This window comes from Chiloscyllium plagiosum, chromosome 36 (genome assembly GCF_004010195.1).
Source record: "Chiloscyllium plagiosum isolate BGI_BamShark_2017 chromosome 36, ASM401019v2, whole genome shotgun sequence".
Lineage (NCBI taxonomy): Eukaryota > Metazoa > Chordata > Chondrichthyes > Orectolobiformes > Hemiscylliidae > Chiloscyllium > Chiloscyllium plagiosum.
This window is the reverse complement of record NC_057745.1, coordinates 28172909-28190407: the sequence shown is the minus strand read 5'-3', so window position 1 is coordinate 28190407 and position 17499 is coordinate 28172909. Positions and strand designations below refer to the sequence as shown.

The following is a 17499-nucleotide window of genomic DNA, read 5'->3' as shown; positions in this document are numbered from 1 at the left end:
CAGTCCCCTTCCCTGTTGACTCACCAACAGAAATGCACTGCATTGACTCACATTGAGTCCAGGAGTTGGGAAGTCATGTTGAGGACATTAGTGAAGCCAGTTCTGGTCGCCCAGGATATAATTAAGCTGGAGATGTTACGGGAGACATTTACCAGGATGTTGACAGGAACAGGAATGGATAGTTTGAGTTTATAAAGAAAGGCTGGGATGTTTTTGACTGAAGCATAGGAGGGTGAGAGGAGACCTTATAGAAGTTTATAAAATCATGAGGAGTCTGGATAGAGTCAATGGTACTTATCTTTTGCCTAGGATGGAGGATTTCAAGACAAGAGGGCACATTTTTAAGGGGAGAGATTTAAACAAGACATGAGGGGGAAGTTTTTTTACACAGAGAGTGGTTTACGTGTGGTGGATGTGGATGTGGGTACAATTACAATGTTTAAAAGACACTTGGATAAGTATACAAATGAGAAATGTTTGGAGGGATATGGGCCAGGAGCAGGCAGGTGGGACGAGCTTAGTTTGGGATTATATTCTGCATGGATTGATTGGACTGAAGGATCTGTTTCCATGCTGTATGGCTTTATATTAGGAATAGCCATTTGGATGAGGTGCTGAGGGAGTCCTCATTCCTGTGGGATGGAATCACAGCAAGCATTCACACTTGGAGAGGGTTATCTGGTAATTGTCAAACTGGGGTCTTTGGTGTGCAGGACCTCCTCTGTGCTGGTCACCCATTCTGTACCTTCTTTGTCACTAGGGTAAAATCCTGGAATTCACTCTCTAATAGCATAATCGGTCAAGCCACAGCAGGTGGACTGCCGTGGTTCAAGATGGCAGCTCACCACCACCTTCTCAAGGGCAACTAGGAACGGGTAATAAATGCTGACCAGCTGGCAATGCCACATCTCACAAATGAGTGAAACCAAATTCGCCAGGCTGGGAATCGTTATTGAAAGGCCACTCAAAGATTTTCTTCCTGCAGGCCTCATCAACAAAGGGTTAACTCTGTTTTGGTACTCCAGATTAGGCTCCCCCCCACCAATTCCTGTCAATCTGGAGCCATGATTTTCTGATTTTATCCTATTTTAGTCACATTAATAACACTGTCATGCCGGCTCCCACACATCCCCCCCTCACCTCCATCCAAGGCCCCAAAGGATCCTTCCAAATCCAGAAGAAATTTTCCTACACATGTGAACAACTCATCTACTGTGTCCGTTGCTCTCGATGCAGACTCCTCTACATTGGGGAGACAGGATGCCAACTTGAGGAATGTTTCATAGAACATCTTAGGGACACAGGTACCCAACAACCCCACCACCCTGTAGTGGACCATTTCAACTCCCCCTCCCACTTGCCCAAAGACATGCAAGTCCAGAGCCTCCTCCACCGCCAAGTCCTGGAGGAAGAACGCCTCATCTTCCACCTAGGGACCCTTCAACCACACGCCATCAATGTTGATTTCACAAGTTTCCTCATCTCATCTCCTCCCACTTTATCAAGATTCAAGCTTCCAACTTGGCACCACCCTCTTGAACTGTCCTACCTGTCCATCTTCCTTCCCAACTATCTGCTCCACCCTCCACTCCAACCTATCACCATTACCGCCCACCTGTAACTACCTATCCCCTTCCCAGCCTACTTTCTCCCCAGCCCCACTCCCCTCCCATTTATCTCTCAGCCCCCTTGGGCACTGCTCCCCCACCCCCACATACCTGATATGTCGACGCTCCTGCTCCTCGGATGCTGCCTGACCTGCTGTGCTTTTCCATCATCACACTTTAATAACACTGACATACCCCCTGAACAGCTGTGTCTCCTTAATCTCCCCAGTCAACAGCTATCCATCATGTGCTGTAGCTGGGCACAGCCACATTCCCACCTCCTGCATTTCCATGCCTGGAGAGCAATGTTTGAGCTTTCTAACTGTGAAAAGGTTTTACAGTCAAGCCTGAGAAAGTCTGTATCTTTTATTTTATGTGTCTCTCAATCATTCACTCAGAATATCAACATGCATTTGTAAATTTCCTTTGATGTAGAAAAATGTCCCAGGGTGCTAGGCCGACATGTAATCAGATTCAATGAATGGTAAGCCAAAGAGGACAGGGGCTAAAGAGGTTGTAAGAAGAATCTTAATTGAGGAGATAGATGGGGAGTGTGTATAGTTTCAGGAAGCAAATTCCAGAGCGAGTGATCTAATTGGCTGAAGGCTTGGCTATCGTGAAGTGAAATAAGGAGGGTGCAGAGAATCAGAGCAGAGAATCGAGGGACGGGATGGTTGTGGGTTTACAGCATGTGACGAGGCTAGAGATGATAAAGCCATAAAGAAATTTCAAGATGAGAATTTTAAAAGGAATGACTTCAAGATAGATGGTTCATATGGAAAAACAGTCGTTCGGGGTGGGGGTGTGCTAGGCTTGGTGTGATTACAGTAAAGAAGACATGTCCAGACTAAGAGGGGTTGTGTTGTCCAGAAAATTGAGAATTGGGAGTTGGCTAGGAGAGCTTTGGGGCAGTTACACCTGGCTTAGTGTCTGAGCAGAGGAAGACAGAAGGGAAAGTTAGCCGTCCTTGTGACGGGCACGATACAAGTCACATGGAAGCTTCTAGTAGATGGTGGCTGGAAAGAGAAGGATGGAATTAGTGGCAAGGATGTGGAATTGATAACAGGGTCAAGGATAGGAGCTCCCAAAATGGAGGAATTTGGTACTGATCCAAGCCTGAGTGCTGGATAAGAAATCACACACAACTGAGAAGCAGTGAAGGAGTTTAGACAGGTGGGTGAGGAGTAAGTTGAAACTTTATTGCTGGAACAGCACAGCAGGTCAGGCAGCATCCAGGGAACAGGAGATTTGACGTTTCGGGCACAGGCCCTTCTTCAGGAATTCCTGAAGAAGGGCCTGTGCCCGAAACGTCGAATCTCCTGTTCCCTGGATGCTGCCTGACCTGCTGTGCTGTTCCAGCAATAAAGTTTCAACTTTGATCTCCAGCATCTGCAGACCTCACTTTCTCCTCGGGTGAGGAGTAAGGCTGGACATATGGAAGCAGACCCCATCTCTTCAGATCATGTCTCCAGGGAGCCAGCATGCCGATGACAAGGAAGAAGGGAACCCAAAAAGAAATTCTGTGCTGGAGTGGATGGATGAAATGGCAGAGAAGCAATAGCTGAAATTTCCAGCAAATGCGGTGGTGCCTCCCCCAACCTTGCTTTGAGCTCCAGTGGAACACTGTAGCTTAAGATGGGCCTAGGAAACACTAGACCTGCTACAGCATGGGACAGTTTTCTGTTTTATTGCAAATTACTAGCATCTATAGTATTTTGCTTTTATGGGAGAAATGGGAAGGTAGTTTGTGAAGACAAGGAGGTCAGTGGTGGATGTTGTTGAAGAGCAGATTAACTCAAAGGGAAGCGTGTGGGGTCAGATGCAGGTCAGGTCAGGAAGCAGGATGGACAACAGCTTCATGGGAATGGAGATGAGAGAGCAGTGATGAAGCTGGTGGACGTGATAAGTTTCAGGTGAGGTGGAAAACAAGCTCAAGCTGAATGCCCAGGGGTTGCAGAGAGGGTGGTGCTGACGGGTGGTGGAAGGACAGTGGACCAGGTTAGCACAAACCAAGTAAAAATATATTTCTGAATTTGTCACACTTGTTTGCTAGAGTTGGTGAAAAAGGTGAGGGGATGAACAAGGGAGTTGGTATTGGAAGTTAATTTTGTATTGCAAGCTGATCCTGGAGTAGTGAGCTATTTTGACGGAGGATCCTAAGAACTTTAATCATTTGGTGGGGATTGGACAGATGGCTGCCTGACTGAATGGTTCAACCAGTTGATTCAAGCTTTTTTAGATTACATTAGATTCCCTACAGTGTGGAAACAGGCCCTTCAGCCCAACAAGTCCACACCGACCCTCCAAAGAGTAACCCACCCAGACCCATTTCCCTCTGACTAATGCACCTGACACTATGGGCAATTTAGCATGGCCAATTCACCTGACCTGCACATCTTTGAACTGTGGGAGGAAACTGGACCACCCGGAGGAAACCCACGCAGACACGGGGAGAATGTACAAACTCCATACAGAAAGTCACCAGAGGCTGTGATCAAACCTGGGTCCCTGGTGCTATGAGGCAGCAGTGCTAACCACTGAGCCACTGTGCCACCCCATGAAGAGGAACTCTATCCCAGAGGACTCCATATCACTTGACAGGGCAGCACGGTGGCTCAGTGGTTAACATTGCTGCCTCACAATGTTAGGGACCTGGGTTTGATTCCAGTTGCAGGTGTCAGTCAGTGTGGAGTTTGCACATTCTCCCAGTGTCTGTGTGGGTTTCCTCCTGGTGCTCTGGTTTCCTCCCACAGTCCAAAGATGTGCAGGTTAGGTGGGCTGGCCATGGGAAATTGCCCATAGTGTTCAGGGATATATCGGTAAGTTGAGTTAGCCATGGACTATGCAAGGTTATAGGGATAAGGTAGGGGCATGGGTCTGGGTGGGATGTTCTTCAGACAGTCAGTGTAGGCTTAATAGGCCGAATGGCTGACTTCCACACTGTAGGGATTCTATGATTTACATCAAGCCAATAGAAAATGGTTAATGCTGCTGTTTATATTCTACATAAGCCACCTCCAACCACTCAGTAACAGATCTTTTGTTCCTTTCTCACTTATGTGATTATCCTGCTTTCCCTTGACCCCAATCACGATGGAATTGAGTGACAATTTTCTTGGGGACAAGAACATTAATAGAGGAGTGGTTAAGTGGAAAAACAGTTGCTGAAGTGTTGTGGTGAATGGAAAGCCAGAGGCTGAGCTTGGAGAAGCAGTTATATTTGTTCAGAGACAGTTGCATTTTTCCCAGGGATGGGGAGGAAGTGAGACTGGAAGCCGATTGGAGAATGGCAGTGGTGGTTTTGCTAAAGAGTGAGACCAAGAGAATGGAGAGGTCACAGGTACTGACAAGATCAGTGGGGTGACCATGAGAATAAACAGGTGAGTATGTGAACAGAAAGGCTTAGGGAGGTTAAAATCTGTATTTAGAATGAAACAGGTTAGAGTGGCTTATACAAACTGACAAAGGAAATGTACCTTGATGAGGAGTTTGGATTGAGCCTGCGGGGTTAATAAAAGGTGAAGATTTTGAAGGAGAGATTAAATGAGTGACACAGAGTACAATCATATAGTGTGTATATTAGTAGCAATCCCGAAGCCCAGACAAAAATTCAGCAAGCATAAATTGAAATCCCACCTCTGTAATCTACATTTATATTTGAATTCATTTTGTTTTCAAAAAGTTGGTAACAACAAAAAGTGAAGATGAACATGATTTTTGTTAAGCAAGGATATTAAAGGGATATGGGCCAAAAGCAGTTACATGGAGTTAGCCCACGGTTCAGCCATCATCTCATCAAATGGTGGAACAAGTTTGAAGGGCTGAATGGCCTACTGCTGTTCCTATGTTCCTACGTGGAATGGAATGCAAGACTTTGCCAATGTTAGCAAATCTCAAAAATGATTTAATGTGGTCAAAGGAGAGACAGCTTCTAAAAGAGTAGAGAGAGGTCAAGGATTTTGTGAGAGTGTGCATAGTGCTACTGTATGGTACACACAGAGAAGTTGATGGAATTGCAAATACACAGTAAGGAACTTAATATCATAAGGAATAGGTGCAGAAGCAAAGCTCAATCCAAACTCCTCATTAACATACATTTCCTCCATCAGTTTGTATTAAGCCACTCCAACCTTAAGGATTTGACCTATTGAACCTTTTCTGCCATTAGGTAAGTTTATAGATGATCAGATTTTGGCCTTAATTCCACCTTCTTGCCCATCCACTGCAAAGCAACTCCCTCCCCATCATTCTTATGTTGATTGTCAGTCAAAAATCTGATTACATCAAACTTGTATGTATTCAATGGCCCAGCTGTCACTATTGCCTGTGCAAAAGAATTTCAAAGACAAAGAATCCTCTGCAAGAAACAAATCCTCTTCATCTCTTTCTTAAGTGGGAGACCTCTTACTTTTATATTGTTTTAAACTTTTAAGCTCCCTAGTTTAGATTTCCCCATCAGGGGAAATATTCTCTCAGCATCTAGCTTGTCATTTCCCCTCAGAATTTTACATCTTTCACTAAGATCACATCTCACTCCTCTAAACTCCACTGAGTACAGGCCCAACGCACTCAACATTTCCTTGAAAGATAATCCCTTCATTCTTTGAGTCAGCCTAATGAAACATCTGTGAACTGCTTCCAACCCCTCCTTAAATGAGAACTCTTGTAGTGCTTGGGTTCAAGTTTCACCTTCTCCAGTGGTGTATAATAACATCTCTGAGAAGATTTATTTGAAAATGTTTTTTCGCCTTAATTGGAAACCAACAGTCCAAGTGTGGTCTAACCAGTATACAGTTTTGGTAAATCCTGTGTTCCTATTGCAATAAAGGGCAAGATTCTATTTCCCTTCCTAATTCCTTGCTGTGCCCTCATTTTGTGATTCATGTACAAGGGTACCCACATCCTTGTGCACCGCAGCACTCTGCAGTCTCTCTCCATTTGAATAATGTTCTACTGTTCTATTCTTCTTAACAAAGTGGACAATCTCATCTTGAGCCAAATTATACTTCATTCTGCCAATTTTTTATCCACTCACTTTACTTCTCTAAATCCTATTACAGATTCTTGGCATGCTCCTCACAACTTGCTTTCCTATGTATCTTTGTACTAATGGCAAATCTCTCTACAATAAAGATCATCCAAGTCATTATTATAGATCATAAATACTTGAGGTCATAGCACTGATCCCTGTGGTGTGCCACTATTTAGTTTGCCAAGAATGTCCCATTTATCCCAACCCTCTGTTTCTTATTAGTTTGCTAATTCCTGATCTGTGCTAATATTTCATTCCCTGAAGACAAGGTGGCCATTTCCTGTGAGCCAAGTTTCAGTTCATGCCATGATGCCAATGCAAACTTGCTGAAACTCGTCCTGGTTGCAAAGACCAAGTGGATGGTCATTTTGAAGGAGATACAGAGAAGGGCAATAGTTGACCATCCAACAGACTGTGCGGAGGCAGCAGAGGGTGGGCTGGGCATGGTGGAAAGCAGGTGGACAAGAATTGCCCTCAGTCGCTTGGAAAAAGAGGAGGTTGGGAAATCTTGCCAAAATCTGTCTCTATCTTACTGTCACTTCCAAATATACATCCTGTCAAGAACCAGTGCAGTAGGCTGTCTGAAAATCATTTGTTTCTCCTTCCATCCCAATTTTCTGAGCCACTAATTTTAGTGACCCCACTGCCATTCTTTACCATTCAGCAATGAAGATTACTTAATTCCACACTTTCTTGAAGCTTAATACTAGACCAGTGGTTCTGCATACTTCGCATCATTTGTGTCAGTTATGTTCATACATTGGGGTGGCATGGTGACTTAATGGTTAGTACTACTGCCTCACAGCGCCAGTGACCCAGGTTCGATTCCAGCCTCGAGTGATTGTCCGTGTGGAGTTTTGCATATTCTCCCCTTGTCTGCATGGGTTTCCTCCCACAATCTAAAGATATGCAGGTTAGGTGAATTGGCTGTGCTAAGTTGCCCATAGGAGAAAGTGAGGTCTGCAGATGCTGGAGATCAGAGCTGGAAATGTGTTGCTGGAAAAGCGCAGCAGGTCAGGCAGCATCCAGGGAACAGGAGAATCGACGTTTCGGCCATAAGCCCTTCTTCAGGAATCATATAGTGTTAGTTGCATTAGTCAGAGGGAAATGGGTCTGGGTGGGTTGCTCTTCAGAGGGTTGGTGTGGACTTGTTGGGTTGAAGGGCCTGTTTCCATATTGTAGGGAATCTAATTTAATCTGTGTCAAACTCCTGTGTTTACAATTCATTCAACCTCAGCTCAAACTTCTTCCAAAAATGCAAAATAATTATATTTCATTCAGTCATATTTAAATATCTCTAAAAGAGATAAATGTCAGCTGCATTCAGAAAAGAAAGGCAATTTACTATAAAGCGGAAGAAAATTTTCAAATGATTTTCCACACAATGTATGTAACTCTGTCAGAGACAAGAACAGTAAGTGGGGAAATCTCAGAGAACCATATATAATTCTAATGGGACTTGACAGTTGAAATGCGGGAAGGCTGTTCTCAATGGCAGGGGAGTCTGGAACTAGGGGTCACAGTCTAAGGATATGGGTAAACAACTTAAGACTGAAATGAAGAGAAATGTCTTCACCCAGAGAGTGGTGAACCTGTGGAATTTGCTACCGCAGAGAGCAGTTAAGGCTAAAATGGATAATTTTAAGAAGGAGTTGGTTATAGCCCTTGAGGCTAAAGGGATCAAACAATATGGGTGTGGGGAGGTAGGAATAAGCTATGGAACTGGGTGATCAGCTGTGATCATAATGAATGGCAGAACAATCTCGAAGGGCTGAAGGGCCTACTTGTGTTCTGTGTTTCTATGATGTGTCTGAGACCAACCTCAAGGTCTGTGCAGGAGTCCATACTGACCCACTGTCGCTGTTTTTTTTGACCAGATGCACTTGCCGACACTGGCCCAGCAATCCTCCACTTTGTGTGCTCAATTACCAATGTGAGGATTGGAATGAAAGAGTATTAAAACTAGCTGCAGATTATAATCCGAAGCAATGGCTCCAAGCATTTGTTACTGCCTGGGAGTGAGGTTTTTCTTCCCAGGGCAGGTTGGAGAAGCAAGTGGGGTTAGAAGAAGATAGGGGGACATCAGTAATGACAGATACGTGAAGTAGTGCAGCCAGTAATCAAGACCACGGGAGTAGTGAGGCTTTGACACAGTCTATGGGATGACAGTGAATATAAATGTCAGAATTTACAGGGAGGGAGAGGTTACACAAGGACTGCAGGCTGAGTCAAGACCAAATATAAACCATGAATCATAAATCAAAGACTTGACAGAAAAAGCCTATCTTTATGAGTTTGGATTGAGCCTGGAGATTGAAAGGACATGGTTAGTCAGGCTACCTCTTCCCCAGAACCCCCAACTCATGAAACCTGAAACAAGGGGCCTACTACATGCAACCAAAACTCTGCCCCACTCTCTTCAATGTGTATCAGTCCTCCAAACCAACCCCAATGTCCCATTCTCTTCAATTTGTATTGGTCCCCAAACCAAAACAATATCCCACTTTCATCAATATGCACCAATCCCCAAACCAATCCCAATGCCCCACTCTCTTCAATATTATCAGTCCCCAAACCAATCCCAATGACTCACTCTCTTCAATATTATCAGTCCCCCAAACCAACCCCAATGTCCCATTCTCTTCAATTTGTATTGGTCCCCAAACCAAAACAATGTCCCAATTTCATCAATATGCACCAATCCCAAACCAAACCCAATGTGCCACTCTCTTCAACGTTCATCAGTCCCCACACCAATCCCAATGACCCACTCTCTTCAATGTGTGTCAATCCGCAAAGCAATCCCACCAAACCAATCTTTTCAAAATATATCAATCTCCAAGTAAATCCACTGTCCCACTCTTTGCATCTAAATTGATTTATTTGACAAGGTGACACAGGTAGTGCTCTGAATGTTGTAGTTTTGGCCTTTTATGGTGCTACATAACAGTTTGAATTAGAATTGTGTGGAATTGATTGGCAGCATGGATTGGAGGTTGGCTGAAAGATAGGAAACAGAAGATAAGTATAGATGGACATTTCTCAGAATTGAGACGAGTTGGAAATGGTGACTCCCCAGGGATCAATGTTGGAACCCTTGCTTTTTCTGACCAGTGTAAATGGTTTAGCGGTGGGTGTTGAGGGAAAATTCTGTAAATTTACAGATGATACTGAGCTAGAGAGAATAGTGATTAATGAGGATGATGTTGAGTGATTTCAGAGGGACTTTGACAAGTCGGCCAAATGGGAAGATACCTTGCAGGTGAATTTCAATGCAGAGAAATGTGAGGTAATGTATTTTGGCAGAAGAAACACAGAGAAACAATACAGGCTCAATGGTACATCATTGAGGGGAGTACCAGAGCAGAGGGACCATGGAGTTCACATGCATGATTCTCTGAAGGTGATCCAACAAGGTGAAACTGTTGTGAAGAAGGCTAATAGGACCCTTGGGTTTATAAATAGAGGCATAGAGTATAAAAGCGGGGAAGTGATGCTACGCCTCCACAAATCATTGGTCAGACCACATTTGGAGTATTGTGTTCAGTTCTTATTTAAGAAAGGCTGTTCATGCCAGGACAGAGTTAAAGGAGATTTAGTAGAAAAATACCAGGAATGAGGGATTTTGGATACAAGGAAAGATTAGAGAAATTGGTCTTATTCTCTGAGGAGCACAGAAGATTTAGAGGTGACCTTACTGAGATTTTCAAAATGAAGAACACTTTTGACAGCGTAAAGAAGGATATTTTGTTTCAACTAGTTGGTATGTCAGTAACTAGGGGTCACAATTTCAAGTTTGTCAGCAAAATAGCGAGGAGTGAGATGGGAGAGACTTCTTACTGAGAGAGAGTTGTTTGGATTTGGAATGTGCTTCCTGAGAGAGTGGGGGAGGTGGGTTCCATATGGTGCAGCATTGAGGGGAGTACCAGAGCAGAGGGACCATGGGCTTCACATGCATGATTCTCTGAAGGTGATCCAACAAGGTGAAACTGTTGTGAAGAAGGCTAATAGGATCCTTGGGTTTATAAATAGAGGCATAGAGTATAATTTCAAGTTTGTCAGCAAGATAGCGAGGAGTGAGATGGGAGAGACTTATTACTGAGAGAGTTGTTTGGATTTGGAATGTGCTTCCTGGGAGAGTGGGGGAGGTGGATTCCATAGGAGGTTACAAAAGAGAGCTGGAGATATATTTAAAAGTCATGAAGTTAGAGGGCTGCGGAGATAGGGCTGGAGAATGGGATTAGCTGGGAAGCTCTTTCAGGAGCCAGTATAGACATGATGGGTTGAATTGCCTCCTATACTGTAAACTTAGATGATTCTATGAAAACTAATCACAAGACTGCTCTTCCCCTATATTTCTGACACCAGTAAGCCATAAGCTATAATCCCTTCCCTCAGTAATGCAAGAGGACAAGATTCTCCCTCACTGAGTGCAGAAAGTCACTTCACCCAGGTTCCCACTTCTGACTCCTGAACAACCAAACATTGCCTCAATGCTCAAGACATTAACAGCATCCTAAGAGCTGCCAGTCCCCTCCTTCCCCAGAATGGTCTCTGACACTAAGATTTCACCCCACAGCATTTCTGTACCCCATGAATCCCTTATTGTGCCTCCTCCTTGCAAAAATCATAGCATCTTTCTCCGTGCCAGCAAATTCCATGGCTCAAGTAAATCAAATCTCAAGTTCCATCTTCAAGCACCATCAGACTCCAGGTTCTAAGAGTCATAGAGTCCTACAGCACAGAAAAAGACCCTTTGGTCCAACCAGTCCATGCCAACCATAATCCGAAACTGCCTGCTCCTGTCCCACATCCCTCTAAACTTTTTTTATTCATGTACTTATCCAAATATCTTTTAAAAGTATCCAGAAGTAACTGTACCTGCATCCATCACTTCCTCTGACAGCTCATTCCACACACGAACCCCTGTGTAAAAAATGTTACCCCTCATATCTTTTTAAAATCTTTCTCCTCTCTCCTTAAAAATATGTCCCCTAGTCTTGAAATCCCCCAGCCTCAGGAAAAGACACTTGCCATTAACCTTATCTGTGCCCCTCATGATTTTATAAATCTCTATAAGGTCACCCTCCAACCTCCTACGCTCCAGTGAAAAAATCCTAGCCTATCCAGTTTCTCCTTATAACGTAAATTCTCCATTCCCAGCAACATCCTGGCAAATCTCTTCTGAACCCTCTCTAGCTGAATAATATCCTTCCTATGACAGGACAACCAGAACTGGAAACAGTACTCCAGAGAAAGCAAATCTTAGCAGGACTTATTCACTTAATGGTAAGGCCCTAGGGAGTGTTGCTGAACAAAGAGACCTTGGAGCGCAGGTTCATAGCTCCTTGAAAGTGGAGTCACAGGTAGATAGGATAGTGAAGAAGGTGTTTGGTATGCTTTCCTTTATTGGTCAAAGTATTGAGTACAGGAGTTGGGAGGTCATGTTGCGGCTGTACAGGACATTGGTTAGGCCACTGTTGGAATATTGCATGCAATTCTGGTCTCCTTCCTATCGGAAAGATGTTGTTCAACTTGAAAGGTACAAGGATGTTGCCAGGGTTGGGGATTTGAGCTATAGGGAGAGACTGAAAAGGCTGGGGCTGTTTTCCCTGGAACGTTGGAGGCTGAGGGGTGACCTTATAGAGGTTTACAAAATTATGAGGGGCATGAATAGGATAAATAGGCAAAGTCTTTTCCCTGAGGTCGGGGAGTCCAGAACTAGAGGGCATAGGTTTAGGATGAGAAGGGAAAGATATAAAAGAGACATAAGGAGCAACTTTTTCACACAGAGGGTGGTACCGGTATGGAATGAGCTGCCAGAGGATGTGGTGGAGGCTGGTACAATTGCAACATTTAAAAGGCATTTGGATGGGTATATGAATAGAAAGGGTTTGGAGGGATATGGGCCAGGTGCTGGCAGGTGGGACTAGATTGGGTTGGGATATCTGGTCGGCATGGACGGGTTGGACTGAAGGGTCTGTTTCCATGCTGTACATCTCTATGACTCTAAGAGACCTCACCAACATCTTGTATAATCTTCTTTTTCTGTAATAGTCATTCCCTATTAACAACACTTAGTAAGAGCTCTCCCAGAATTACAATAAACCCTATTTACCTACATTATGATAGGCCAATCTTTTAGTTGAAAAGCCCTTTAGAACTTTGAGGATCTGATATGCCGCTATACAAATGCAAGCTTTTTACCTTTCTTGACCGTGCCTTAATGTGTGCAGCTCCAGTAAATCACAGTCTACCACCATGAAGTTTAAAACAACAGGGAAGATAAAAAAATAAAGTTAAATCCAAAGGAACTGACAGTAATTCATTAAGGCCGTTTATAATATTCCATGGATAAAAATGGTCATTCACAGAATGGAATTCCCAATACATCGTTTAAAAATCACTGTTTACTGTTTAATACAAAATATGTTTGATGTTGGCTGCTAACCTATAACCTGAAATTGGGCATCACATTCCATTCTGCAAAATTCCCTGAACAAAACAATTAACCTTTGATAAACCTGAGTCTCTGTTTAAGCAGCAGCACTTTCAATTAAATTCATATTATCATTTCAGTGGATGAATACATTACAATCATCACATCCCTGATACAGTTTTCCAAGTACACTGCCAGGGAAGGTCCACGTACAAATAGCTAACATTCATTTTTGTCAAAAATGACAGGGCAAATCGCACACAGTACTGCATGATGTACTGTATTTTTCAAGAACACATTCTCCAATCAGTGAGAAGTACACAGGAGATCCATTCAATAAATAATTTCTTGTAGTCATAGAGTTGTACAGCACAGAAACAGATCCTTTGGTTCAACTCATCCAGGCTGACTAAATATCCTAAATTAATCAAGTCTCATTTGCCAACGTTTGGCCCATATCGCTCTGAACCTTTCCTATTCATACACCCATCCAGATGTCTTTTAAATGGTATAGTTGTACCAGCCTCCACCACTTCCTCTGGCAGCTCATTCCATACATGCACCACCCTCTGTGTGAAAAAGTTGCTTCTTACATCCCTTTTAAATGTTTCCCCTCTCACCGTAAACTTATGCCCTCTAGTTTTGGACCTCACTACCCAGGGGAAAAAACCTTGGCAATTTACCGAATCCATGCCCCTCATGAGTTTATAAACTTCCCTTTTAGCTTCCAACCCTCCAGGGAAAATAGCCCCAACCTATTCAGCCTCTCCCGACAGCTCAAACCCTCCAACCCTGGCAACACCTTTCTAATTAAACTGTGGAGAACTGCACATCGGAAGGATATTAATGAATGTTGTGCTTCCATTAGATTTGCACCTTTTGATCTATCAATTGCATTTTCACCCAATGCCAGCAAATGGACTAATTTATTTGATGTTTCCTTTTCCTCATCTTCAGACACAGTGCGAACATCAATCTTCATCACAAACTTCTGACCAAAGGTTCATGTGAGACCCAAAACATCAACAACAGCCCCCTTCTAACGAAGGAACTTTACAAAGATGTTCTGGTAAGAACTCACATTGGACAGACTCCAGTAATACTGAAAGGAAAGAGCAAAACTGAACATTTTGTGGTTTCTCACGGCAATGGTCAAGAGCAGACTAACGATGCTCAAGGAGGTGATGGTCTTTATGATGGGAGTGTGCTGGATCTTAGTACTACGTCCAGTGTCAAGTCAGGAAGTAGTATCCATTCGTGGGATTCAGATGCCGGGAGTGATGAAGCAGTTCCTGTGAATGATGAGGATGTTTTTGAGCATTCTGATTTAATGGTGAAAGATAAAATATACCAGCTAGCTACTGTGGTCAAGGAACCTATTGATCACTTGATGCAAATCCCTTCTCATTCACCAATTATGTGCAACATCTGCCAGAAGATGTACAGTAATAAAGGGACATTTAGGGCTCATTACAAAACTGTACACCTTCGTCAGTTGCACAAATGCAAGGTGCCTGGTTGCAGCACCATGTTCTCCTCTGTTCGTAGCCGAAACAGGCATAGTCAGAACCCCAACTTGCACAAAGACACGTTCTGCAGCTCCAAAGAAAGCCACTAAATGTCTCGCACGCCTCTTCAGAAAATGGATGTTGAATTTCTTACAGATTTGTCAATCCATTGTACTGACAGATGGAGGATTTCAGACCCTCTCTGAGAAACAGCCAAGACCTTTTCTATTATGTGGTGATAGCGACACATTTTACTACCTTCTGCAGTCCTCAAATATAAAGGAATGCAGCCAAATATTTCCAACATTCCTGTTTTATAGATGATGAAGATAGGAATCAAGAGGACCTCATAGTCCCCGAAAACTTCATTTTTATGAGTTTTTTTATAGCATGAAAGGCTCTTTGTTGCAATTCTTTGATTATCTGGATGAAAAGGCACTTTCAATACTTGCTTTTGGCTCTCGTTCTGTTTGATTAAAGATGCCTTTTCATGTGCACTTATGCCACCTTTTACAAATTCCAGCTTCCTGACTAAAAAAGTACCTTTACTTATGGATTGGCAAGTGAAGCAGAAAAACATGACCAGATGCAACCCTTGTATTTTACTTCTTTAATACCTTGAGTCTTCAGCAACTCTGATTCAGAGTTACTTCCACAGTGATATCATCAACTCTGTTGCTGTAAATGTAATTCCAAAAAAAAAAGTAATTTAATTACGCTCTTTTTATCAAAGGATGTTTTCTCCATCTGAATCAGTTGCGTTTATGAGAATTGAAAGTTTCAGAATTGGAACTTTTTCCCCAGGTTGTGGTAAGGCTTTGTGAGGTATACTGAAATTAAGAATGTAGCGTGTTATGCTGGGGTTTTTTTTTATGGCTTTTAACTTATTCCATACACTGTAAATGTTTAACTTTTTGCTTTTATGATATGGAAAGATAGGTTTGGAATTAGGGTGTCCTACTGCTCACAAGACTCTTAAAAAAAATCACAGCTTGCCAAAGATGTATCCAGTGTGCTAATCTGTAAATAAATACATTGACAAATAGTATTGGCAACAAATTCTGTTTAAGACAATGAACATTTTTTTGTTAATTCCAAATATTACTTTGTGAGATTAAACAATGTATGATTTAAAAATGTGCAGTGTTTCTATTTAATGTATGTAAATGTGTTGCATCCAGTTATTTAAAAAAGGAAAATCTAATAATTATAACAGCTGAGTTGAAAAGTCACTTTCTCTTGACAGTTTGTTTCTGGCTCTACATGTTTCTAGCGTTAAAGATTGCACAAATACCACAATGCACAAGAGTATTCTGGGACTTCAGGTCATGAGTTCAAGTTCTGCTCAGAGACAAGCAGAAAAATGCAGGCTGACATTCCAGTACAGTATTGATGGAGTGCTGCACTGTCAGAGGTGTCATCTTTCAGATGAGACATTTTACCAAGGCCCCTTCTGCTCACCCTGCTGGTGGTGATGAAAGATTTCACGGCACTGTTCCAAATAGAGCAGGGGAGCTTTTCCTGACATCCTCGCCAATATTTAACCCCAAACAATCTCATTTTAAGTAAAAATTATCTAAATCATAATCACATTTCTGTTTGTAGTAGATTACAAAAACCATTTCTTATTGTTACTGTTTAGAAAAGGCTGCCAAGAAATGTGACAATTGCGTCACCAGATTGCCAACTCTAAATACCGCAAGCTTCTAGATAAGTAAGCATAACTAGAAATTCCTCAGCTCAATGCTGCAACTAACTAGCAAGTGCTCTCTCAAACACACGTAGAGTTATAATTAAGCTGCCATCTCTGTCGGAGCTCACTGCTTCCATTTTGTTAATAATGGAATATAATACACTACAGCACAGGAAGAGGCCCTTTGGCCCACTAAGCCTGCACCAATTGTTAATCCTTATTTAGACCCGCTACTTATTGCCCATATGTGATTTCTATTCCTATGTTCATCTCCCACTCATGTGTCTATCGAGATACTCCTTAAATGTTGTTAATGTGCCTGCTTCCACCACTTACAGGCACCCATCACCCTCTGTGTAAAAACGTTTCCCCTCAGTTCTCCCCTAAACTTTGCCCCTCTCACCTTGAACCTGTCCCTCTTGTAGTTGAACTTGCCACCCTGAAAAGAAATCTCTAATTATCCACTATATCTATGCCTCTCATGATTTGGACTAAGGTGGACAAAGTTAAAAATCACACAACACCAGGTTATAGACAAACAAGTTTATTTGGAAGCACTAGCTTTCGGAGTGCTGCTCCTTTTCCAATCACCTGGTGAAGGAGCAGTGTTTCGAAAGCTAGTGCTTCCAAATAAACCTGTTGGACTATAACCTGGTGTTGTGTGATCTTTAACTTTATGCCTCTCATAATTTTGTAGACCTCTGTCAGGTCCCCCCATAACCTCCATCTTTCCAGTGAAAGCAATCTGAGGTTATCCATCCTCTCCTCATAGCTGAAACCCTCCAGACCAGGCAATATCCGGGTAAACTTTCTCTAAAGCACCAATGTCCTTCTGGTTGTGTGGCGACCAGAACTGCAAACAATATTCCATATGTGGCCTCACTGAAGTTTTGTACAGTTGTAACATAACTTGCCAGCTTTTGGGTTTGATGTCCTAGCTGATGAAAGCAAGCGAATCAAAGGACTATAATAGTTGAATAAAATTTTCACAGTGGTGTGAGACCCCCCAGACATCATTCCTGCTAACATTTGTTCCTCACTATTTTGTATCCACTGTAGTACTCCAATTCAAACATTCACATTGAATTTGAGTGCTCCAGTCTTTTTTCTCTCACTTCAGGATTACAGTCATGCAGTTTGGCAGAAGGAATGGAGAAAGAAAATGATACTTTAAATCTGAAAGAAAAACAAGCCTTTCTTCGGAAATTAGCTGTTTTTAA

At 42.7% G+C, this 17499-nt stretch overlaps 1 protein-coding gene across 1 annotated transcript in view; it reads left to right on the top strand.

Moving 5' to 3' along the window:
* The window catches only part of bnc1 (basonuclin 1), a 122505-nt gene extending 106797 nt beyond the window's left edge, over positions 1-15708 (top strand). Inside the window, exon 5 of the mRNA XM_043677583.1 lies at positions 14036-15708. Within this exon, the coding sequence (XP_043533518.1) occupies positions 14036-14696 (661 nt within the window). The 3' untranslated portion in view covers positions 14697-15708. The remainder of the gene's footprint in view (positions 1-14035) is intronic.
* Positions 15709-17499: the final 1791 nt, after the last annotated feature.